At 42.9% G+C, this 24,692-nt stretch overlaps 1 protein-coding gene across 8 annotated transcripts in view; it reads right to left on the bottom strand.

The window, feature by feature from the left end:
• LOC135504279 (ankyrin repeat and SAM domain-containing protein 1A-like) overlaps positions 1–24,692 on the bottom strand; it is a 115,246-nt gene that overhangs the window by 28,113 nt on the left and 62,441 nt on the right. For 5 of the 8 annotated variants that reach the window (XM_064922681.1, XM_064922684.1, XM_064922685.1 and 2 more), the window contains 2 exons: positions 6,987–7,034; positions 4,621–4,690 (listed from right to left, as the gene is read on the bottom strand). In XM_064922681.1, coding sequence (XP_064778753.1) covers positions 4,621–4,690; positions 6,987–7,034 — 118 coding nt within the window. The remainder of the gene's footprint in view (positions 1–4,620; positions 4,691–6,986; positions 7,035–24,692) is intronic. The other 3 variants (XM_064922686.1, XM_064922688.1, XM_064922682.1) reach the window with 2 other exon arrangements.

Raw genomic sequence — 24,692 nt, 5'->3', positions numbered from 1 at the left:
CTCTGACGACGACACATGGCACTGCCACATCATCCTGGGCCAGCAGAACCGAGTGCACCAGCACCACGAGGGCAGGGGAGACAGCGTGACGGTGGCACCACAGTGGGCAGGCAGTGGCTCCCGCACAATGGCGGGGGCCAAACCACTTTCACCTGGGATCGAGTTAAAGACCACTGGGTCTCAGGGGGCGAGGGGCTTCTGGTCCCCTCTCCTAGTTAACAGCTAGAATGCTCTGTCCACTCTGCTCTGGTTACCAGCTCAAAAGCACTCAAAAACAGAAATACATTCAACAGGGTCGAGAACAGCCACACATGTAACATTTTCCTGCTTAGACAAAAATGGTCCATATACTACATTCTATTTACACAAGATGGGTTCCCTTGAAACAGGAAATAGGCTATTCTGTCTAAAGTTGCAAGCTTGCTGATTCCTCCTCCCGCTGATTTGCTCCAGTTGTTAATGAGGGAGAGGATCTCTGAAACGAGAGAGAAGCGTATCACAGCAGTTGGGGGGTTTCTCTCCCAGTGAAAAGTTCTTTAGAACTTGCATGGAGCAGCAGGAGACGAACGATTAAGACAGTTCATCCGTGGCCCATCCCAGTTTCTCGCCACTTCTCCACACGGTCAGCAGATCACACGCCAGGCAGGAGTCTCCCACCTGGACTACATGTGTGAATCAGGAAACCCAGCGTGGCAGAGAGGAACGACAGACCGCAGTGATAATTGAAAACAGAGTGACAGTAATTAGCTTTAGATGGCTATGATGAATCAATCAAGGTTACTAGCTGTGCTTAGAATGAACTGAATGTCTACATGTGACTCCTGAAACAGAAGACACTGGAGTGGGGTGGGTAAGTGCTGAGATGGGGCATTCACTCTGGACCTGTAAACAATTTAATCTAATACATTAAGTAACTCCTTCTGATCAAAGCTAACTCAAAACATGCACCTTTGAGTTAATCCTAACGATTTAGGCTGTAAATGGTCACACGCTTGCATGACTTGGAATCAACATCACTCATTTAACTCACAGCTGGATATTAAAACTTTCCAGCAAAAATAATCTGTCCCCCTGTGCAGCCATCTGCCATCACCACTCAAACAGTTGGTCTAGTATCCTTCAAATTAACTGCAAATTATTTCAATATTAAAAAATTAGGGCACTCACTGCTTTCAGGCCAATCTTGAGAATCAGTTATTTCTGTTCCGAAATGATGTAATAGATACAGTAGATTTAAGTCATCAATACAGAGATATCTAATGCAAAACAATCTATATTACAATCAATACGTTGTTAACCTATAGAAACGCTACTACAACCCCTGACCCTGTCCTGTCAGAGTGAACCCAGAGTTCTGATCCTGTCATAATACACAGAACATACTGTACACACACACACACATGTTAGTCCTCACAGCACACACACACTTCAGTCCTGTCCACAGCCACTACACTTCAGATTAGGAACAAATCTAGCAAGTATCCAGAGTCCACTACTTCATGCGGCTTTTAAGACCTGCTGCAAGTCTCCAGGTTAAACTCCTATGCTGCCGGCATGAAAGCTTTGAGACTGCAGTTGTTCAGGCACACGGTCTGTTTGTCACTGCTCGAGTCTAACGGCAGGCTCCTTTCTGCTTTAACTCAGATACTCCACTCAAGGTGTTCAGGCAAACGGACGGTCCGCACACAATCCTAGAGATGCTCGAGGTGGTGTCCTTCCATTGTCTGGACTGTTCACAGTACTGCTGCCTGAGATTCCTCGCTCTCTCGCTCTCTTTCTCGCTCACTCTGACTCCCGACTTCCAACTCGCTTGCTCTTCATCCATTACTCCCTCCCCTTCCCTTTCTCTCCACTCTCTCCTTCTCTCTTTCTCTGAGACACCACAGGGCTGATGTTCATTGTCTGAGTGGGAGCTGCTGCCATTCCTTTCAGCTACAGGGAACCCTGTCCCTCACTGCTTTCACTTGTCCTCTGTTAGTCCCTGATCTTTTGATCACCATCCCTTTCTTTTTTCTTTCTATATCTCTCCATCTGCCAGCAGAGAAGAATAGGACAGGGCCTTGGGACAGGTTCTATAGGGACCAGCAATGGGGAACTTCAGAGCTCCGCCGCTATCTACCACCACCACTGTGGAGAAGGAATACACTGAACTCGATCAGAAGACAGAACAGTCTTTTCACATGGTGTGCAACAGAAAGACAGCCTTCCTCAAAGAAGCCTTTCCTAGCAGCAGGTCCCATGATCCCATGACAGCCAACTCATTGAGATGGTGCTAAGGGGTGTGGCTGGTGGAAAATATGCTTTAGTTGATTTAGGCTCACAGAGGAAGGTTAACAACCCAAGCAGCCCACAGAGCGCAGCAGAGCCGTCCTGGGCAACAGCTTTACTGCAGCGGGCTTGCCTTATTCTTGCCTTATTCTTGCCTTAATGCAAGTTTGCAAGGTAAAATGAGCTCATTCCCTGAAATACATGCCTCTCAATATTTTAACAGCTCACTCCAAATGCAGACCACAACAAACAAGCGAAAAACTGCCAGAATGCAATAACGAGATGGCCAACGGTTTTCCTTTTTTCTCTTTCTTCATTGGAACATCGCCGTGGGCTTAACGTTCAAGGCTGGTTCATCTTCCTTCTGTGACTGTAAAGAAGCAGCATGTTGTGCAGAGGAGCAGAGGAGGAGGATGGAGGAGGAGGCTGACAGGAATGGAGGCCATGCTTCTGGTTCACTCCCACAGTCCCCTGGTCCCTGAGTGACTATCCATCAGAGCTAAAGGACAGCTTTACAAGCTAAAGGACAGCTTTACAGGAGAGTAGCAGACTTTGGGCTAACGTAGGTGGTATATTCAGTGCACATCATTCTGTGACTGCACAGATATCTGTTAAAATGGGTCTATAGTAAATCTAATGTACAGAAATACACTTGGTTCCTTCCAAATTTAGCCATATTGTCCTGCTGCCACAAAGGAATCGAGGGCAAAACCAGCGAGTGGGGGGTACAGTGTCGGACCCCCAGTGAAGACATTTTGGCAGAAGTGGTGTACCAATCTGGGTCAGAAAACAGTGTCTGAGACAGCCTTAAACCAAGGACAGCCACAGTGTGAGCCAATGGATTCATGTCCTTACAGTAAACCTTCTACTTAGGTTACATAGAACACACTGGGAATTGTTGAAAGTAATTTCTAACAATGGCTGAATAAACTCAACTATTAATCTATATTCAAAATATGACCATGTCCTTCACTGGTACTAATGTAATCTCTGGTCACTCACTATTATAACAGGTCCCTCGTGTGCTATTCAAAGAGCCAGCTGCCACCCGGATGGTACATTTGTGTTCAATCAGTGATCATTTTCAAGGAGAGATGTCATTTCACACAGGAATAATTGTAAGGTTTTGATGTAAATGTCAGCAGTGCTTTTGCACAGTTGTAAAGAGAAAGGCTAAAACTCTAAAAGCAATGGAATTTCCCTACCTAGAGCACTTTATAGTTTATGAAAAAGCCTGGTCTCTATCCAGGTGAGAGGTTTGATGCAGTGCAGAGACTAGCTATGGGCCACTCTGCGTCAGCATGTCTAATTTGAGCTCTACGCTGACCTTTTCTACAAGGAGCACCTGTGCGCCTAACTTAATTTTTTTTGCCGCATGCAAAGACACGCAAGACAAGATTTAGGAGCACAATGGCAAATATTTGAGATATTAAAGCTAAAATCCTTACATTTGTGTGTCTGACTCAGTCATCACTAACATCAACCCATTTATCACTTCCGACATGCTCTCTGATTCCGAGGGGTTGGTGGTTAAATGCGGAAGACAAATTTTGGTTGAATGCATTCAGACTAGCTATGCCCCTTCCCTCTATGCCGTCAGTGTGGGTATCATGATTCATGCATTTACAGTATCTTTCAGTTCCCCGGCTTGAAGCTATTCACATGGCTCAAATGACTGGTCTCCAGGGACCATTACAAAGCCCAAACAACATACACATGAAGTGGTGGTGGTGGGTCCCCTAAATGACTAAAAGACACACACAAGCACAAATAGGATGCCAAGGCGTGAACAACAATGCCAACTGAATTACATACTTTATTAAGACTAATGGCCATGGTTTTGGAGAAAACAGAAAGCAGTGAAATGGAACATACTGGAAAGAAATTGACTTGTTGAATTATCTCGGCCAAAACAGCCAGGCGTGTAATGAAAAGGTTTTACCTTATAGCACCAGGGACACATTGTTGGAATCACAGAGCACACCATTCTAACTGGGATTACACAAGATGGTAAAGGAAGATAAAGACCTAGAGGAAAGAAACTATCAAATGTATTGATTCTCTTTATACCCAACAACACGCAGAACTGACTATAGGAAAGATAATACAAAGCTGGACTTTGGAAAGATGGATCATGGGAGTCTTGACCAGAAAGAGAGAGTTTCAATAGTAGACCAGGGAAATAAAAGTTGACATTCGGTTGGGATGTTCTTAAATGAAAGTGACAGGGGAAATGTAACCTGTACCATGTTCACAAAGCAGAGTAAGTGGATGCATTGCATATGCTATGATAAGACTGCATGTTAAGTTACATAAAATGCTTTGAGTCAGGGGACTGTCATCTTACCGTACCTGGGGTAGCGTACTGCTGGTCTCTGGAGAAATCGATGCCTGCTCCAATCAGTGTCATGATCTTCTCAATCTGAGGAGAGGAACAGAGCAGAGTGTCAGAGGGAAAGACAAGATGGCTGCCACACCTCTCACCAAAGGGACAATAGTTACCCACATGCATTGAATCCCACACTGCAGTACAGTAACTGTAAATGAACCGTTAAATAATGCATCATCTTGCTGACCAGACTTGTCTGAGACCGGGGGCTGTGAAAAGAGAATGGGCTAACCAATACATAGAAATGTTATTAAGAATTGATCAAAAATGGCTACGCATCTGAGTATCATGTTACAACTTCATTTTTAGAGGGACTGCAGGGAAGTCTAATTCATTTAATTTCAACATTTCTGTCTTATGAGCCTTTGCAGCCTGCAGCCAAAGCATTGTAACAATGTAGTTAGGCTCGATATTACAGCAGCAGCCAGCGAGCCATTCTTTAATTAATTCATTTACAGTACCTGATGTCAAACGGAATCAGACTTCAACAGGAAAGAACACACATTTCGTGAGAGGAAAAGAACTGGGGCTGCATATGATCTAGCTATTATTTCCCTACTTCAGAGAACTCTGTTTCCTTCTTTCTCCTTTCTAAATATACGACAGAAATATGGCAATCGACCCGAACCCAAGAGGACTTGTTATTGATTATTCCCCAACGAAGAATGCCTCTAACACACACAGAACAAACCTCCCCAATCTCATCCATCATCCAACTATAGATGATGCTCAGGTACTCTGATAAGGTATAATTCACCACGAATCCGCATAAGACCGGAAACATACACACACACACCTGTCCCAAACCCATCTCCCTCACACTCATTCAACAGCGAAGCAGCAGTATCAACAGGCCATACAGCAGAAAGATTAAAAATGTCACACACCAGATAGGCCGACTCAACAGGAGAAATAGAATCCCCCATTCTAGTTCTGTGGACCCAGGGCAGAGACAGTCGACCAACAAACACTGCTGTCAGAGCTGTCAGCCACTATCAGTGTCCCCCAAACACTTCAGTCTCCACTTGCAGGACAAATGTGCTCCGTCATGAGAGACGGGCTCTATTCTTTACATGAGGCCCCTTTAGTTTGGAACAGATGGCTGTTCCACATGACTAACACTTAATTCAATCAGTGATCATTTTCAAGGAGAGATGTCATTTCACACAGGAATAATTGTAAGGTTTTGATGTAAATGTCAGCAGTGCTTTTGCACAGTTGTAAAGAAAAAGGCTAAAACTCTAAAAGCAATGGAATTTCCCGACCTAGAGCACTTTATAGTTTATGAAAAAGCCTGGTCTCTATCCAGGTGAGAGGTTTGATGCAGTGCAGAGACTAGCTATGGACCACTCTGCGTCAGCATGTCTGATTTGAGCTCTACGCTGACCTTTTCTACAAGGAGCACCTGTGCGCTTAAGTAAAAAATTTGCCGCATGCAAAGACATGCAAGACAAGATTTAGGAGCACAATGGCAAATATTTGAGATATTAAAGCTAAAAATCCTTACATTTTTCTAGGCGCACTGGTGCCCCTAAATTAAAATTCCAGGTCGCAGAGGAAAATATTTAGGCGCATATGCAAGTACAATGGTCACAATGTAGAGCCCTGCCTCTGGTAGACACTGCATGCTGCTGCCTGGAGGCACGAGGAGAGCAGGACGCCTTATATAAACTATTGTTAACAACTTAATAATACTATCTACCATTCTCAACCACTAGAACTAAAAGGAAGAGATGGGAAGTAATCCCACATTCTACACATCGGACCAGAATAATGAAATGTGATTGCCAGATTCTCAGGTCAATGCACAAAGAACAGGCCTGGCCTCTATTATGTAACCTTACATTTAAAAGGAGGAGAATGAAATGCATTTGTCCCAATTCCACATGAGAGGGCTACCTTGGAAATGACTTTAACTGGATACCGTAGTCAGTTTGACACTTGGTGAGCAGTCAGTCTATGTATATTTCCCAGCAAAAAAAGATAGTGGAAATTAGCGTTCAGAGTGATCACGGTTAAATCATCATGAGAAGAGGTAACTAACAATTGGCGCAATAAAAGAAGTTGACTTGACTAGGTCAAGCAGTGGAGCCTACTTAGGTAGGTGTCTTGCCTTACAGACAAAGCAGTGAACAACAGACTAAAAAGGTTAGATTGTTAGAGTAACAAGAGTCTCACAGAAAGGTTATTCCCAAAAAAGAACAATCCTATTCACCTCCATCAATAAGTAGGACCAAGAAGAAAAGGAAAGACACACACCAGAAAGAGAAGAGTACCACAGGACCAAAACAAACACCAACGGAGATATATGAAGGACGTGCTCTCTTACACTTTCAGAGGACTGAGATCTCCGAGGAGGTAGTGTGGGAGGTATCTGCTGGGAGAGAGTCAGGTTGTTGTTTGGTTTTCATTTTCACATTCTCATTTTTTGGCCCAGCAGAGCAAAATGTGAGAGACCAGACCTGACCTCCTACATTTGAAGAACATTCAAAATGGAAAACATAAAACAAAGTTCCATGACAAACATCCTCATTGAAAAGGAGAACATCCTGCATCAAGAAACAAACTGCAATTGTGAGAATACTTTGTTGATAAGCGATGCCCAGATCTTAATGCATATTAGATCATTGCAGAATTACATTTTTTGATGTTGTAAACTATGAACCAGCATCATGCAGCCATCCGGCTGATCATTTAAAGAGCTGAAGTGTGTGGTTGTGCGCGTGTGTGTGCGCGTATTACTCCACTTGCAGGACACCGCTCTATTAGAAACACCCACACACCTCTCCATGCAGTACCGTCAGAGATAGCTCTCGTTTTACTGAGGGTTTTACTCTCCAGGTGTCAAAAACTGTTTCATGTCGTTTCTTCCATTTAGAACAATACTGGAGCTGAAGGTAGGCCCGGAAATCTCCTTGACCCTTCTATTAACATTTTTCACTGACACTATGCACACTCACAGGACTCTACACACGCACTCACACAAGAACACACATTCATACTGACTCTACACACACACACTCACACACAATTATCATATATGCTGCTGCTACTCTGTGCATCATACATCCTGATGCATAATCAACTTACCCCTATACATATCTACCTCTATCACTCCAGTATCCCTGCACATTGCAAATATTGTATTGGAACGGATACTGGAACTGATCCTGTATATACAGTACGAGTCATATATTTAAGATTCTTGAAAGTAGCCACCCTTTGCCTTGATGACAGCTTTGGACACTCTTGGCATTCTCTCATCCAGCTTCAAGAGGTGGTTACCTGGAATGCATTTCAATTAACATGTGTGCCTTGTTAAAAGTTAATTTGTGGAATTCTCAACCAGCTTCACCTGGAATGTTTTTCCAACAGTCTTGAAGGGGTTCCCAAATATGCTGAGCAGTTGTTGGCTTCTTTTCCTTCATTCTGCGGTCAAACTCATACCAAACCATCTCATTTCGGTTGAGGTTGGGTGGAGGCTAGGTCATCTGATGCCGCACTTCATCACTCTCCTTCTTAGTCAAATAGCCCTTACACAGCCTGCAGGTGTGTTGGGTCATTGTTCTGTTGAAAAACAAAATGATAGTCCCACTAAGTGCAATTCTGCATTCACTGCAGAATGCTGTGGTAGCCATGCTGGTTAAGTGTTCTTGAGTTGTGTTCTTGAATTCTAAATACATTTTGAATTCTAAATAAATCACTGCCAGTGTCACCAGCAAAGCACCCCCACACCGTCACACCTCCTCCTCCATGCTTCATGGTGGGAACCACACATGCGGAGATCATCTGTTTCACAAAGACACAGCGGTTGGAACCAAAAATTTGGACTGATCAGACCAAAGGACAGATTTCCACCGGTTTAATGTACATTGCTCGTGTGTCTTGGCCAAAGCAAGTCTCTTCTTATTATTGGTGTCCTTTAGTAGTGGTTTATTTGCAGCAATTTGACCATGAAGGACTCATTCACAGGTCTCCTCTGAACAGTTGATGTTGAGATGTGTCTGTTACTTTAACTCTGAAGTATTTATTTGGGCTGCAATTTCCAAGGCTGAAAACTCTAATGAACTTGTCTTCTGAAGCAGAAGTAACTCTGGGTCTTCCTTTCCTGTGGCGGTCCTCATGAGAGCCAGTTTCATCATAGCGCCTGATGGTTTTTGCGACTGCACTTGAAGAAACATTCAAAGTTCTTGACATTTTCCAGATTGACCGACCTTCATGTCTTATAGCAATGATGGACTGTCGTTTCTATTTGCTTATTTGAGCTGTTCTTGCCATAATACGGACTTGGTCATTTGCCAAATAGGGCAATCTTCTGTATACCACTCTTACCTTGTCACAACACAACTGATTGACTCAAACGCATTAAGAAGGACAGAAATTCCACAAATGAACTTTTAAAGTCTCATGGCTGCAGGGGCAGTATTGAGTAGCTTGGATGAATAAGGTGCCCAGAGTAAACGGCCTGCTCCTCAGTCCCAGTTGCTAATATATGCATATTATTAGAACATTTGGATAGAAAACTCTGAAGTTTCTAAAACTGTTTAAATGATGTCTGTGAGTATAACAGAACTCATATGGCAGGCAAAAACCTGAGAAAAAATCCAAACAGGAAGTGGGAAATCTGAGGTTTGTAGTTTTTGAACTCAGCCCTATTGAATATTGAATATTGGTTGTTGCACTTCCTAGGGCTTCCACTAGATGTCAACCATCTTTAGAAACCTGAATGAGGCTTCTACTGTGATGTGGGGCCGGATGAGAGCTCTTTGAGTCAGTGGTCTGGCAGAGAGCCAGGTCCTGGTCACGTGCATTTCACATGAGAGCGACTTGCGTTCCATGGCTTTTCTACAGACAATGGAATGCTCCAGATGGAACGTTATTGAAGTTTTATGATAAAAACATCCTAAAGATTGATTCTATACTTAGTTTGAAATGTTTCTACGACGTGTAATATAACTTTTTGAAGTTTTCGTCCGACGTTCGGCTGGACCTGCACGAGCGTTTGGATTTGTGTACTAAACTCCTAACTAAACAAAAGTAGTTACTTGGACATAAATAATGGACATTATCGAACAAATCAAACATTTATTGTGGAACTAGGATTCCTGGGAGTGCATTCTGATGAAGTTCATCAAAGGTAAGGGAATATTTAAAATGTTATTTCTGATTTCTGTTGACTCCAACATGGCGGATAAATATTTTTTTTTTCCTGAGCGCCGTTCTCAGATTATTGCATGGTTTGCTTCTTCCGTAAAGTTTTTTGAAATCTAACACAGCGGTTGCATTAAGGAGAGGTATATCAATAATTCCATGTGTAACACTTGTATTTTCATCAACATTTATGACGAGTATTTCTGTAAAATTGATGTGGCTATGCAAAATCACTGGATGTTTTTGGAACTAGTGAACGTAACGCACCAATGTAAACTGATTTTTTTATATAAATATGAAATTTTTCAAACAAAACATACATGTATTGTGTAACATGAAGTCCTATGAGTGTCATCTGATGAAAATCAAAGGTTAGTGATGACTTTTTATCTCTATTTGTGCCTTTTGTGACTCCTATCTTTGGCTGGAAAAAAGGCTGTATTTTTCTGTGGCTTGGTGGTGACCTAACATAATAGTTTGTGGCGTTTTGCTGTAAAGCCTATTTGAAATGGAACACTGTGGTGGGATTAACAACAAGATTACCTTTAAAATGGTATAAGATACATGTATGTTTGAGGAATTGTAATTATGAGATTTCTGTTGTTTTGAATTTGGCGCCCTGCACTTTCACTGGCTGTTGTCATATCGATCCCGTTAACGGGATTGCAGCCCTAAGAAGTTTTAACAAAGCACACCTATTAATTTAAATGTATTCCAGGTAACTACTTTACCTCATGAAGCTGGTTGAGAGAATGCCAAGAGTGGGCAAAACTGTCATCAAGGAAAAGGGTGGCTATTTTGAAGAATCTCAAATATATTTTTATATTTTTATATATTTTTATTTGGTTACTACATGAGTACATATGTGTTATTTCATAGTTTTGATGTCTTCACTATTATTCTACAATGTAGAAAATATAAAAAATAAAGACAAATCCTGGAATGATAGGTGTGTCCAAACTTTTGACTGGTACTGTAGCTTACTGGCACTGACCCTGGAACTGTTCCTGTATATAGCTTACTTACTTCTTGTGTTTTTCTTTCTCGTGTTTTTGTTCTACTTTATAGTACTACTGATATTAATTACCGCATTGTTGGGAAAAAGCTTGTAAGAAAGGCATTTCACTGTACTTGTGGCATGTGACAATAACTTGAAACTTGCTCACCAACAGAAATGAACATAGCATAACAAGCATAAACACATTTTAACCTGTAAAAACATGCGACAGGTTGCAAATGGGACTATGACAGCAAGCGACAAGCTGGCTGGCACGCTGGCTGACTCATTCAGGTAGCCTAATTTGAAACAGATGGGACTAAACTACCTTTCCCATCACCATCTGCTGGTTCTCCATATCGGCCTTAACTGGCAGCCTCCATACTGGCTCTCCTCTCTGTGTGCTCACTAAGGATGAGGCACATGCATGCTCAAAAGAAAGGGGACAAGAGGGTTTAGCCTGAACCATCTGTGGAATAGGGGGGGTTCACTCAGCTTTTTGATCCCACTCTTTTCGCTCTGCCCCTCCCTCCTCTTTAACTAGTCCCCTCCATGTCACTGGCACTGTTCTATTTACAATGAAAACGCCATGGAATGACAGATCCCTCCCCCATTATAGATAGCCTATCTATGTACAGTGCCTTCGAAAAGTATTCAGACCCCTTGACTTTTTCCACATTTTGTTACGTAACAGTCTTATTCTAAAATGTATTAAATTGTTGTTTTTTTACGCTCAATCTTCACACAATACCGCATAATGACAAAGCAAAAACAGGTTTGTAGGAAAACAGAAATATTACATTTATATAAGAATTCAGACCCTTTAATCATTACTTTGTTGAAGTGCCTTTAGGAACGATTACAGCCTTGAGTCTTCTTGGGTATGACGCTACACACTTGGCACACCTATATTTGGGGAGTGTCTCCCATTCTTCTCTGCAGATCCTCTCAAGCTCTGTCAGGTTGGATGGGGAGCATTGCTGCACAGCTATTTTCATGTCTCTCCGGAGATGTTCAATCAGGTTCAAGCCCGGACTCTGGCTGGACAAGGACATTCAGACTTGTCCCAAAGCCACTCATGCATGGTCTTGGCTATGTGCTTATGGTCGTTGTCCTGTTGGAAGGTGAACCTTCGCACCGGTCTGAGGTCCTGAGTGCTGTGGAGCAGGTTTTCATCAAGGATCTCTCTGTACTTTGCTCTGTTCATCTTTGCCTCGATATTGACTAGTCTCCCAGTCCCTTCCGCTGAAAAACATCCCTACAGCATGACGCTGCCACCACCATGCTTCACCGTAGTGATGGTGCCAGATATATTCCAGATGTGACACTTAGTAGCATTCAGGACAAAGAGTTCAATCTTGGTTTCATCAGACCAGAGAATCTTGTTTCTCATGGTCTAAGTGTCTTCAGGTGCCTTTTGGCAAACTCCAAGCTGGCGGTCATGTGCCTTTTACTAAAGAGTGGCTTCCATCTGGCCACTCTACCATGAAGGCCTGATTGGTGGAGTGCTGCAGACATGGTTGTCCTTCTGGAAGGTTCTCCCATCTCCACAGAGGAACTCTGGAGCTCTGTCAGAATGACCATCGGGTTCTTGGTCACCTCCCTGACCAAGACCCTTCTCCCCGATTGCTCAGTTTGGCCGGTCGGAGAGCTCTTGGAAGAGTCTTGGTGGTTTCAAACTTGTTACATTTAAGAATGATGGAGGCCACTGTGTTCTTCAGAAATGTTTTGGTACCCTTCCTCAGATCTGTGCCTATAAACAATCCTGTCTCGGAGCTCTAGGGTTGGTTTTTGATCTGATATGCACTGTCAACTGTGGGATCTTATATAGAGAGGTGTGTGCCTTTCCAAATCATGTCCAATCAATTGAATTTACCAAAGGTGGACTCCAATCAAGTTGTAGAAACGTCTCAAGGATGATCAATAAAAACAGGTTGCACCTGATCTTCATTTCAAGTCTCATAGCAAGGGGTCTGAATACTTATGTAAATAAGGTATTTATGTTTTCTAAAAACCTGTTTTCACTTTGTCATTATGGGGTATTGTGTTTAGATTGCTGAGGATTGTTTTTAATCTAATCAATTTTAGAATAAGGCTGTAACATTTGGAAAAAGTCAAGGGGTCTGAATACTTTCCGAATGTGTGTTAGACACTCATGAGCAGGGATGTTTATTTTCAAACAGGACAGGTCTATTATGTAGAACTCTCTCGGGGAGGAGGAGCGTTGGGAATGAGAAATAAATAAAATAACTATAACAATGGATGTCATAACCATATATCATGCCGAATAAAAGACAAAAAGGTCCATAAGGATACCTTCCTTAATACTGGCATTCTCACAGGATGAGTACATTATTTTCTAAATATCTCTTTATAGCTTGTGTAAAATATAATTTAGCTCCACTCTAGTGTCCATAAATGGCATTGCATTGCTTCCCTTCCAAACCTGATGTTGCAATTAAACGGAGAGATTGATGAGTTGGGACAATTATCACTCTGTGGAGGAATGCTAGGTCTCCTGTAAAGTAGTTACACAAAGCTCTAAGTGTGGCCTGCCCAGTGTGGCCTTCATTCAGATCTATAGGCTCTCTGTTTGCCTGCAGAATAAAACCCTTGAGTGTCATCAGTTCCCAGTAATGAGCAGTTTTGGACAATACAGCCCAGCCAGCATCCTCTGTCTGTCTGAGTGGCTGTGCTATACACTGCTGTCTGGTAATCTGGCTAGGAGCTGTGGCTCTCAGGGGAAACTGCTAGAGTAATGTTATGCTCCATTCTTTCATGGATGTCTGGATTCTATCTCCCCCTCTAGAACCTGACTGCCAAACCCTGTACCTCTCTGTAATGGTCTACCAGCCTGTGATTCAGGACAATACCCTGAATACACCTCCTCCGAGCATATGGGACCCGAAAGGTGCCAATCGGAAGAAATGATTGATTACTGTACATCACACAGCTGTATTACACACCAAGCTGTGCTCCGACACACACAGGTACACATATGCACCCAACACACACACACACACACACTACACGGTGCTAGCACCATTCAACCTTGATATTTTGGCACCCTTCATCCAACATAAGAATCAGCTTTCAAGGCTGCAGTTGGCTGGCTGTGACAGACAGGTCTAATATACTGTGAGACTAAGTAAATACATCCTGATCTGAGCAGAGGATATGACGGCCTGGTGGTTCCTCAAGGTACGGCCTATAGGCCTACATACACAGCCAAGGAAGCTTCTCACTGGGATAGATACTCATAACCAAACACAGAGCTGAGACAAGAGAGAAGGTTTTAATCCATATATAGGTCCTAGAGACACATCCATTGTGAGAGGGGCTCTCTAGTGTCTATGGGCACTATCGACCTGATAGGATGAGAAGAGGTCAGAGGTCAGGGGGGTGTTAAAGGTCAACAGCTGAGGAGAGAGTGGGTTGGAGTCAGAGTGATGGAGATAAAAAATTCAGGAAGAGAGAGCGAGATGGAAATGGAGTGAGAGTGATAGAGAGAGAGACAAAGACAGAGAGAGCCCTTAGGCACCGAGACCCAGGGCCAACTGGCAGAGTGTGTTGGAGGTAAAATAAAGGTCTTCCAAATGGAAAGCGTGCCCAGATCTAGGAGCCGAGCCTCACATTAGCAAGCTGGCTCCGAGAGCACGGCCTGGAGAGGCCATTCAGAGGGCCTAAACACTAACACAACACCCTCTGAACAGGTGCCACGGGATCGACACTGACACTGGTACACAGCACAATCAATAGTCTCCACCAACTGCCCCAGAGTGACCCACCGTTGGTCACCCCAGGCGATGACACACCGCACAGAGTTTGGTTTGTTCCCAGCAGCAGGTCCTAACCCACAGCATGGGGATTTAACTCTCTTATTTCTACAGAGTCTCAGGCCATCTCCTCTCTCAGAGGGAGAATCTGGGAAAAGAGCTTAACCCTCTCCAAACAAACAGAGTGCTAACAGATACAGAAAAACAATAATAGCAACATTGATATACTCTCAAAAAACAGCCTGTGGAGTTTAAAATGCCACAGAAGATTAGGCAGAAGTCTTGATCAATGAGGTTGGCTAAAGTAGGAAACCATCCTTGGCTTAGTTAATAAGATGGAAAAGAAAATGTTACAATATTAATGAAAAAAATATCCTAAAAGAAAGAGGTAGACTACAACATCATTTCTATTAATGGAAAATTGAAAGACACTGTGTAAAGATAATCAATATACTCACAAAAGCTGGCTTCATAGTGGCCATGGGATCCGTGGGGAGCAGGACAAGAAACGAAGCAAAAGTGAAGTGGGCTGTTAGATGACTATCCTTTCTTCTCAGTCTCTGTCTATGTGTCGCTCTCCCGCTCTAATTCTTCTCTCTCTATCCCCTCCCATCTGTGGGTCAATTCTAACTGGCCCAAACAATGTATCCCCTGGATTGTCATGTTCAGTATGATCCTAAGACTGAGACAAACCTGCATTAGCATGGGCTTTAAAACACACACAACATAACACACACACACACACACACTTAAATGCAGATGCGCAGGCCAAGACCTCATGCAAGTAAACATCTCCTCGTCTGTAAAGGCAGGCTGTGTGTGTAAAGAGGAGAGGGTGTGAGAAAAGGAGGAGTTAGCAGACCCAGGCACACAATGAAATAGCTTTTTTTTGGTGCCCTGGGACCCCCTCGTCCACACGCTGTCACACAGCTCAGTAGAGTGTTCCAGAGCAGCCAGCCGTGACCAGCAAGATGGCCGCCCGCAGCCAGGCTGGCTGCTCCTCACAGCAACAGTAGGGAGGGAGAGACGGATAAGAGAGGGATAGAGAAAATAGAGAAGGGCTACACTTTAAAAACTGACCTATTTACAGAGGATATTCACAGGCTTCTAAATAACTAAAACAAAGGATGGGGAAAGTTAGAAAACAGACTTTTGCTTAATATTGCTTTCATTTGTTAAACATTCCATCAATGGTGCAGACCGAGTACTTGAGATTTTCTTGAAAACAGTGCGAGAACAGAGTTTCAGCTTGAGAAATTGCTCTTTGCAAAGAAGCAATGTGTTTATTTTGGGCAAATTTAATTGAAAACAATCACAGTAAGGTATTTAATCATTACCCAGAAATTATTTGATGTCGAGATAAAAATGTCTGCATTAGACCTTTAAGAAAACTGTCCAATGGGTAATGAGTTAGGTATAATGTAACCCAGGGCAACCCCTCCTAGGTGACTGAGCATTACAGCCCTATTACCTATTCAATAGACAAAAAAAAGAAGAAATAGAAAAGTCATGAAAACGAGGACATAAATGAAATCTGAAAATGAACTTTTTCTTGCCAAAGGAAAGAACTTGCATACCGTACTCCCTCTTACACACACATACGCATCACTGACAGGCTACATGCCAATCCGAGTGATGCGTTGAAAGGCAACGTTTGGCTGTTATCTTGAACTCTGCAGCTCAGGATTTCTGCATTAGCATTCACTTCTGCTAGGTTGTTGAGAAAACTGTCAACTCTCCGGTCTGCTACACCGATACACTGTCTGCTACACCAATAAGTGATCCTACCTGACCAGCTGACAACCTTCAGGCTGAGGGGGTGACAGAGAGAGCGACAGGGAGTCTGTGAATACAGACAAGGCGGCAATAATGGGCGTTATAGGAACTGAGATCTCTGGTAACCGTCAAACCTTTACATGAAAGGTGTGTGAAGAAAAAAAGAGATGGTCTTTTAAACGTTCAAATATGAAGCAATGCTGCCACTACTCATAGGAAGTACAAGTACTCAAAACAGGTCAGGGCACTTAAGAGGTTGCAGTACGTAAATGAACACAACAGAAGGTCTCCTCGTACCAACTTAGATTCTGTCACACAAGAACACAACTCCATCAATCAAATCAAAGCTTATTTGTCACGTGTGCCGAATACAAGGTGTAGGTAGACCTTACAGTGAAATGGATACTTACAAGCCCTAACCAACAGTGCAATTTTAAAGCAAAAAATAGCTATTAGGTAAACAATAGATAAGTAAAGAAATACAAAAAAAAAAAAAGTAAAATGACAGTGAAAATAACAGTAGCGAGGCTTATACAGGTGGTACCGGTACAGAGTCAATGTGCAGGGGCACCGGTTATTTGGGCTAATTGAGGTAATATGTTCTCTACCGTTCAAAAGCTTGGGGTCACTTAGAAATGTATTTGTTTTTTAAAGAAAAGCACATTTTTTGTTCATTAAAAAAACATTGATCGGAAATAGAGTGTAGACATTGTTAATGTTGTAAATGACTATTGTAGCTGGAAACAACTGATTTTTTATGGAATATCTACATAGGCGTAGAGGCCCATTATCAGCAACAGTCACTCCTGTGTTCCAATGGCACATTGTGTTAGCTAATCCAAGTTGATCATTTTAAACGGGTAATTGATCATCAGAAAACCCTTTTGCAATTATGTTAGCACAGCTGAAAACTGTTGTTCTGATTAAAGAAGAAATACAACTGGCCTTCTTTAGACTAGTTGAGTATCTGGAGCGTCAGCATTTGTGGGTTCGATTACAGGCTCAAAATGGCCAGAAACAAAGCACTTTCTTCTGAAACTCATCAGTCTATTCTTGTTCTGAGAAATCAAGGCTAAAGAAATTGCCAATTGAACAGCCCTGATGCACAACTGAGCAAGAGGACAAGTACATTTAGTGTCTAGTTTGAGAAACAGACGCCTCACAAGTCCTCAACTGGCAGCTTCATTAAATAGTACCCGCAAAACACCAGTCTCAACGTCAACAGTAAAGAGGCGACTCCGGGATGCTGGCCTTCTAGGCAGAGTTGCAAAGATTATGCCTCATCTCAGACTTGCCAATAAAAAGAAAAGATTAAGATGGGCGGGACACAATGCAAATAGTCCGGGTAGCTATTTGATTACCCGTTCAGGAGTCTTATGGCTTGGGGGTAAAAGCTGTTGAGAAGCCTTTTGGTCCTAGACAAAGGGCTCCGGTACAGCTTGCCATGCGGTAGCAGAGAGAACAGTCTACGACTGGGGTGGCTGGGGTCTTTGACTATTTTTTGGGCTTTCCTCTGACGCCTGGTGTAGAGGTTCTGGGTGGCAGGCAGCTTGCCCTCTGTAGTGCCTTGTGGTCAGAGGCCGAGCAGTTGCCGTACCAGGCAGTGATGCAACCAGTTAGGATGCTCTCGATGATGCAGCTGTAGAACCTTTTGAGGATCTGAGGACCCATGCCAAATATGTTCAGTCTCCCGAGGGGGAATAGGTTTTGTCGTGCCCTCTTCACGACTGTCTTGGTGTGTTTTGACCATTCTATGTTGTTGGTGATGTGGACAGAAAGGAACTTGAAGCTCTCAACCTATTCTACTACAGCTCCGTCAATGAGAATGGGGGTGTGCTAGGTCCTCCTTTTCCTTTTCTGATCAGGCCGACCACTGTCATCTGCAAACTTAATGATGGTGTTGGAGTCGTGTCCGGCCATGCAGTCGTGGGTGAACAGGGAGTACAGGAGGGGACTGAGCACTCACCCCTGAGAGGCTCCAGTGTTGAGGATCAGCGTGGCAGATGTGTTGCTACCTACACTCACCACCTGGGGAGGCCCATCAGAAAGTCCAGGATCCAGTTGCAGAGGGAGGTGTTTAGTTCCAGGATCTTTAGCTGCTCTGTGACTAGATCCTGCCACAGGCAATGGAACACTAGTCTCCAAGTTTATTTAACTCTCTTCTTTCCTTAGCTGCTTAGGTTCAACTCCTACATTATGCAACCCAATCCATTGAGGCTATTCTCATTGACGGACATTTAAGGAGAGCAGTGTAACGAGATTTCAATTTACACAAAATGTTCAGTTTACATTACATCCTTGCCTTACCTTTTTTGTTGTGATTTGCAACGTGACATTCTTATTAAGCTCAGTCAAATCAGATCTAAATATCTAACTGTAGAATAGACATAGAATAGACAGACTGTATAATAAGGATGAGCCGACCAGGAAATAACATCTGCAGGAGTATAGCTGGTGCGGCTCTGATCAGTAGGGAGCTGCTGTGGAGTGGCATCTCCTCTTCCTATCGCCACACAACTGCATCATGACTTAATCCACAGGCAGCCTCTAGGAAAGGCCGAATCCCATCTTCCAGCTCCAGGACTTCATAAGGTGAGGTGTTCAATCAAGCTGTTGGTGATTACAGTGTACAGAGTCGGATCTGGCTCCTGTGTCACTCATAATGTAGGCTAGTCCCAGTACCTACAGTATCATCAGGAGGGTATAAAGTATCCTCATATTGCTGAACGTTTCAGCAGGGAAACTAAAGATTCAAGTCGGCAAGCTGTTCCAGTCTGGTGACCCCATTACCCACTTGGGACTGAATGCTCTACAACAGAGAGAAGAACCACACTGATAATACTAACACTGTGCCTGCAGGAGGGGACTGGAATGACAGAGCACTTTGAAGTAATGGGACAAAGTTAATTATGTGCAACTTCTAATGAACTGCATCTATTTAGAAGGCGAATGCCCTTGACGACAGCTGCGACACAGATGTATTCATGAAGTTCACAGCATAACATTTGACCAGTAGCTTCATGAAAGTAATTTAACTGCTGAATGAATACATTTAATATGTCTTACAGTTGTACAAACAGAATGTTATGACTGGAGTCTCGATACAAAAGTGAAACAATCTTCCCTTCCTCTCTCTCCCACTGTCAGAGTGTTATAGATGTCATACAACTCTCCTTCCGTGGCCTCCAATTGCTCTTAAATACAAGTAAAATTAAATGCATGCTCTTCAACCGATCGCTACCCGCACCTACCCACCTGTCCAACTTCACTACTCTGGACGGCTCTAACTTAGAATACGTGGACAACTACAAATACTTAGGTGTCTGGTTAGACTGTAAACTCTCCTTCCAGACCCATATCAAATATAAATCTAGAATTGGCTTCCTATTTCGCAACAAAGCATCCTTCACTCATGCTGCCAAACATACCCTTTTAAACTGACCATCCTACCAATCCTCGACTTTGGCGATGTCATTTACAAAATAGCCTCCAATACCCTACTCAACAAATTGGATGCAGTCTATCACAGTGCAATCCGTTTTGTCACCAAAGCCCCATATACTACCCACCATTGCGACCTGTACGCTCTCGTTGGCTGGCCCTCGCTTCATACTCGTCGCCAAACCCACTGGCTCCATGTCATCTACAAGACCCTGCTAGGTAAAGTCCCCCCTTATCTCAGCTCGCTGGTCACCATAGCATCTCCCACCTGTAGCACACGCTCCAGCAGGTATATCTCTCTAGTCACCCCCAAAACCAATTCTTTCTTTGGCCGCCTCTCCTTCCAGTTCTCTGCTGCCAATGACTGGAACGAACTACAAAAAGCACTGAAACTGGAAACACTTATCTCCCTCACTAGCTTTAAGCACCAACTGTCAGAGCAGCTCACAGATTACTGCACCTGTACATAGCCCACCTATATTTTAGCCCAAACAACTACCTCTTTCCCTACTGTATTTAATTTATTTATTTATTTTGCTCCTTTGCACCCCAAATCTACCATTCCAGTGTTTTACTTGCTATATTGTTTTTACTTTGCCACCATGGCCTTTTTTTGCCTTTACCTCCCTTATCTCACCTCATTTGCTCACATCGTATATAGACTTATTAATACTGTATTATTGACTGTATGTTTGTTTTATTCCATGTGTAACTCTGTGTCGTTGTATGTGTCGAACTGCTTTGCTTTATCCTGGTCAGGTCGCAATTGTAAATGAGAACTTGTTCTCAACTTGCCTACCTGGTTAAATAAAGGTGAAATAAAATAAATGAAATAAAATAAATAGACTGGTAGTTATTCCAATTACATTGAAAGAACTACAGGACAAAATACAAAGCCTCCAACCCAAAAAGGTCTGCGGTGTTGATAGTAGGGATGCACAATATATCGGTAAGCATATCGGAATCAGCCGATTTGAGCTAAAAATGGCAACATTGGCAAAAAAAATATAGCTTTACACGTGCAACACAGCATTCCCTAACCTAGCCCACAATGTCTGCCGTGTGGATCGAGCAGTCAACAAATCGAGCAAATCAAATTATTTGAAAGAGTAATAAAATTACAGGGAGACAACTCAAAGACGAAATCCATTAAAGCCAAGATAATAGCATTCATTGCCCTTGACAATCAACCGTTCTCTGTCGTGGGTGATGTTGGCTTTTGCCGACTGGTCGAGCACCGGCACACACTACCAAGTAGGCGCTGTTTTTCAGCTGTTGCCCTACCGGAGTTACACAGTATTTTTTAAACTCACATCCATGAGCTAACATTACTTGCTATGGGCGTCACTGCTATTAGCTTCACGACTGACATTTGGACCAGTGATGTCAACCCCATGAGCATTATTAGTCTGACAGCACAGAGGGTCGACGAGGATTTTGTACTGAGGAAAGCCGCATTGCATGCTCAAGAATGTGCTGGTTCTCTCATAACGCTGCAGCTATTTCAATAGCATTTGAGAACATGTTTGAAACAAGTCAACATGAACACTCCCAGCTCCATTCGAACAACTGACTGGAGGAATAAGCTCAACTGTGTCTGCAGCAGACGTGATACCCTCTGTCATGTCATTGAAACGCCTGCTCAACAAAAATGTCAACACAAACCATTGGGTTAACTTGGAAATGTACTCTACTAGAGACTGTGAACAAGCGATTTGGTGGCATTCTCTCTGAGCCTCAACTGTGTCGCCACCATTCTCGATGCAAGGTACAAGGACCGCTACTTCGATGCAGACAAGAAACAGGGTTTATCCTGTTTGAGACTGAACAAATTAACAATGAAACAGCACAGCAAGTAAGTGAAAGAAATAGGTTTTGATTATGTTTTACTGGGGACATATGTAAATGCCAACAAAATAAGTTTTCGGTCAGGATGTGTAGTGTGTGTGTGTTTTTCAACTATTTAACTGTACTAGAATGCTTAAAAGGCTGCTCAAATTTTAAATATGGGTCATCTGTATCGGCCAAAAATGTAATATCGGTGTATCCCTAGTTGACGGTATCCAAATTGAACTAAAATATACAGACCACAAATTCCAATTGGCTATAGCTAAACTCTTTAACATCATCCTCAGCTCTGGCTGATGACCCAAATCCCAAAAAGTGGAGAGAAATGTGACCATGAAATCAACAGCAACCTTGGGAAAATCCTCTGCATTATCATTAACAGCAGACACCTACACTTCCTGAGCAAATGTCAAATTGACTTTAACACTTTTCTGTATTGCAGACCACATATTTCACCCTGCACACCCTAATTAACAAACAAACACAGTCTTCTCATGCTTTGTTGATTTCAAAAAAGCTTTTGACTCTATTTGGAATAAGGATCTGCTATATACATTGATGGAAAGTGGTGCTGAAGAAAAACCTTAAATCCATGTATACAAATAAAATGCATATTTCATTGCTCAGTGTCGTGGGGTGAGACAGGAATGCAGCTTGAGCCGCAGCCTCTTCAACATATAGTATATATCAACAAATTGGCAAGGGCACTAGAACAGTCTGCAGGCACCCAGCCTCACCCAAACTAGAATCTGAGGTCAAATGTCTACTGTTAGCTGAAGATCTGGTGCTTTCATCTCCAAACAAGGAGGGCCTAGATTAGCACGTTGATCTTCTCCAAAGATTCTGTCCGATCTGGGCCCTGACAGTGAATCTCAGTAAGACAAAATGAATGGTGTTCCAAAAAAGGTCCAGTTGCCAGGACAACAAATACAAATTCCACCTAAACACCCATTGCCCTCGAGAACACAAAAAACTATACATACCTTGGCCTAAACATCAGCACCACAGGTAACTTCTGAGAGACAAGGCAAGAAGGGCCTATGCCATCAAAAGGAACATAAAATCCAACAATCCAATTAGGATCTGGCAAAAAAAATACTTATAGAATAAGTTATAGAACCCATTCCCCTCGACAGTTGTGAGGTCTGGAGACCGCTCAACAACCAAGAATTCACAAAATGGGACAAACACCAAACTGAAAATCTGCATGTGGAATTCTGGAAAAACATTCTCTGTGTACAACATAAAACACCACATAATGAATGCAGAGCAGAATTGGGACGATACCAGCTAATTATCAAAATCCAGAAAAGACAACCACCTAAAAGATCAGATGAACCTGGAGAAGAGTTCCCTCAGCAAGCTGGTTCCGGGGCTCTGTTCACAAACAAACACACCCCATAGAGCCCCAGGACAGCAACGCAATTAGAACCAACCAAATCATGAGAAAACGAAAAGATTTATTGGAAAGAACTAAACAAAAAACAAAGCAAACTGGAATGCTATTTGGCCCTAAACAAAGAATACACAGTGTCAGAATACCTGACCACTGTGACTGACACAAAATTAAGGAAAGCTTTGACTTAACTCCCATATCTATTAGATGGAATACCACAGATGGGATACCACAGATGGGATACCACAGATGGCATACCACAGATGGCATACCACAGATGGGACACCACAGATGGGACACCACAGATGGGACACCACAGATGGCATACCACAGATGGGACACCACAGATGGGACACCACAGATGGCATACCACAGATGGCATACCACAGATGGCATACCACAGATGGGACACCACAGATGGCATACCACAGATGGGCTACCACAGAGTGGTATTTGTTTTCCCTTTCGTACTTCAACTATTTGCACATTGTTACAACCCTGCACATAGACAATAATATAACATTTGAAATGTCTATTATTTTAAAACTTTTCACTGTTAATTTGATTGTTTATTATCTATTCCACTTGCTTCAGCAATATATTTCCCATGCCAATAAATTGTATATAAATAAATACATTCCCTTTGCATTGAATGTAATAGCCTTTTGTAGATAAAATAGCGTGTTTATTGTGTTGAAGAGAGGCATCAATGGCTCAAATAAACAGGCTATTGAGATAATGATCTGTGATTCAGTTCCCTGAGTGGTGGTGCGTGTCACACTTACGGACTGTCCATCCACTTCCTCTCTACAGCTGTCATCACAACTACACTACTGGGGCTGAGTCTGAGCTGTGCGTCTTAAATGACACCCTATTCCCTAGGCCTATACAGAGCCTTGGTCAAAAGTATTACACTATATAGGGAATAAAGTGCTAACTTGGATACAGCTATAGCCTAGCTCTTGTTGTCATTCCTCTCAGCTGAGGTGAAGGTGGGGCACAAAAGGTTCTACTCTGGGTTGATTATCAATTATTTTGGCTGATGGAACAAAAATACAATTCTCTCCTGCTCCACCACCCCTCTTGGAGAGGTCAGGGAGAGGGGTCATCTAAAAGCATACTTCTGTGTAGGACACAAGGTCGGGCACACAGGCAGGCTCTGCTCTGGCCACCTGCATGCTAACCACAGAGACGAGAAACCAGGATATCGACCTCCAACTTTCCCGTTATCACGGCTTCAGTGCCTGTTGGTATAGGGTTGTGTAAAAGTACACCGACTGACCGCAGAGCAACGCGATCTGGTCACTGTGGAGAGCCTGTTACTTGAGCCCCTGGCTGACTCCCTCTGCTCGGCATCACAAATGCATCATGGCTGATTCTGACACAGACATAATAGGGGAATCGAGTCATGTGGAGTCATTACACTGCCAGTTCGCAGACAAAGGATGTAAATAGTGGAAGATTTAAAGTGGATTTAACAATCCATGCAGATTGCATCTCAAAATGCCATAATTGTGCAGTTACACGCGTAAGCAACGCTGTGGATAACACTTATTCCAAATGGCTCTATTTTAGAATACTGAATGAAAAGTGTGTGTGTTCAAGGCAACCCTAAAAACAGTTGCCCATCTCCAGGGGAGCCCAGATTAG

Source organism: Oncorhynchus masou, chromosome 18, assembly GCF_036934945.1.
Source record: "Oncorhynchus masou masou isolate Uvic2021 chromosome 18, UVic_Omas_1.1, whole genome shotgun sequence".
Lineage (NCBI taxonomy): Eukaryota > Metazoa > Chordata > Actinopteri > Salmoniformes > Salmonidae > Oncorhynchus > Oncorhynchus masou.
This window is presented reverse-complemented; position numbering and strand designations above follow the sequence as displayed.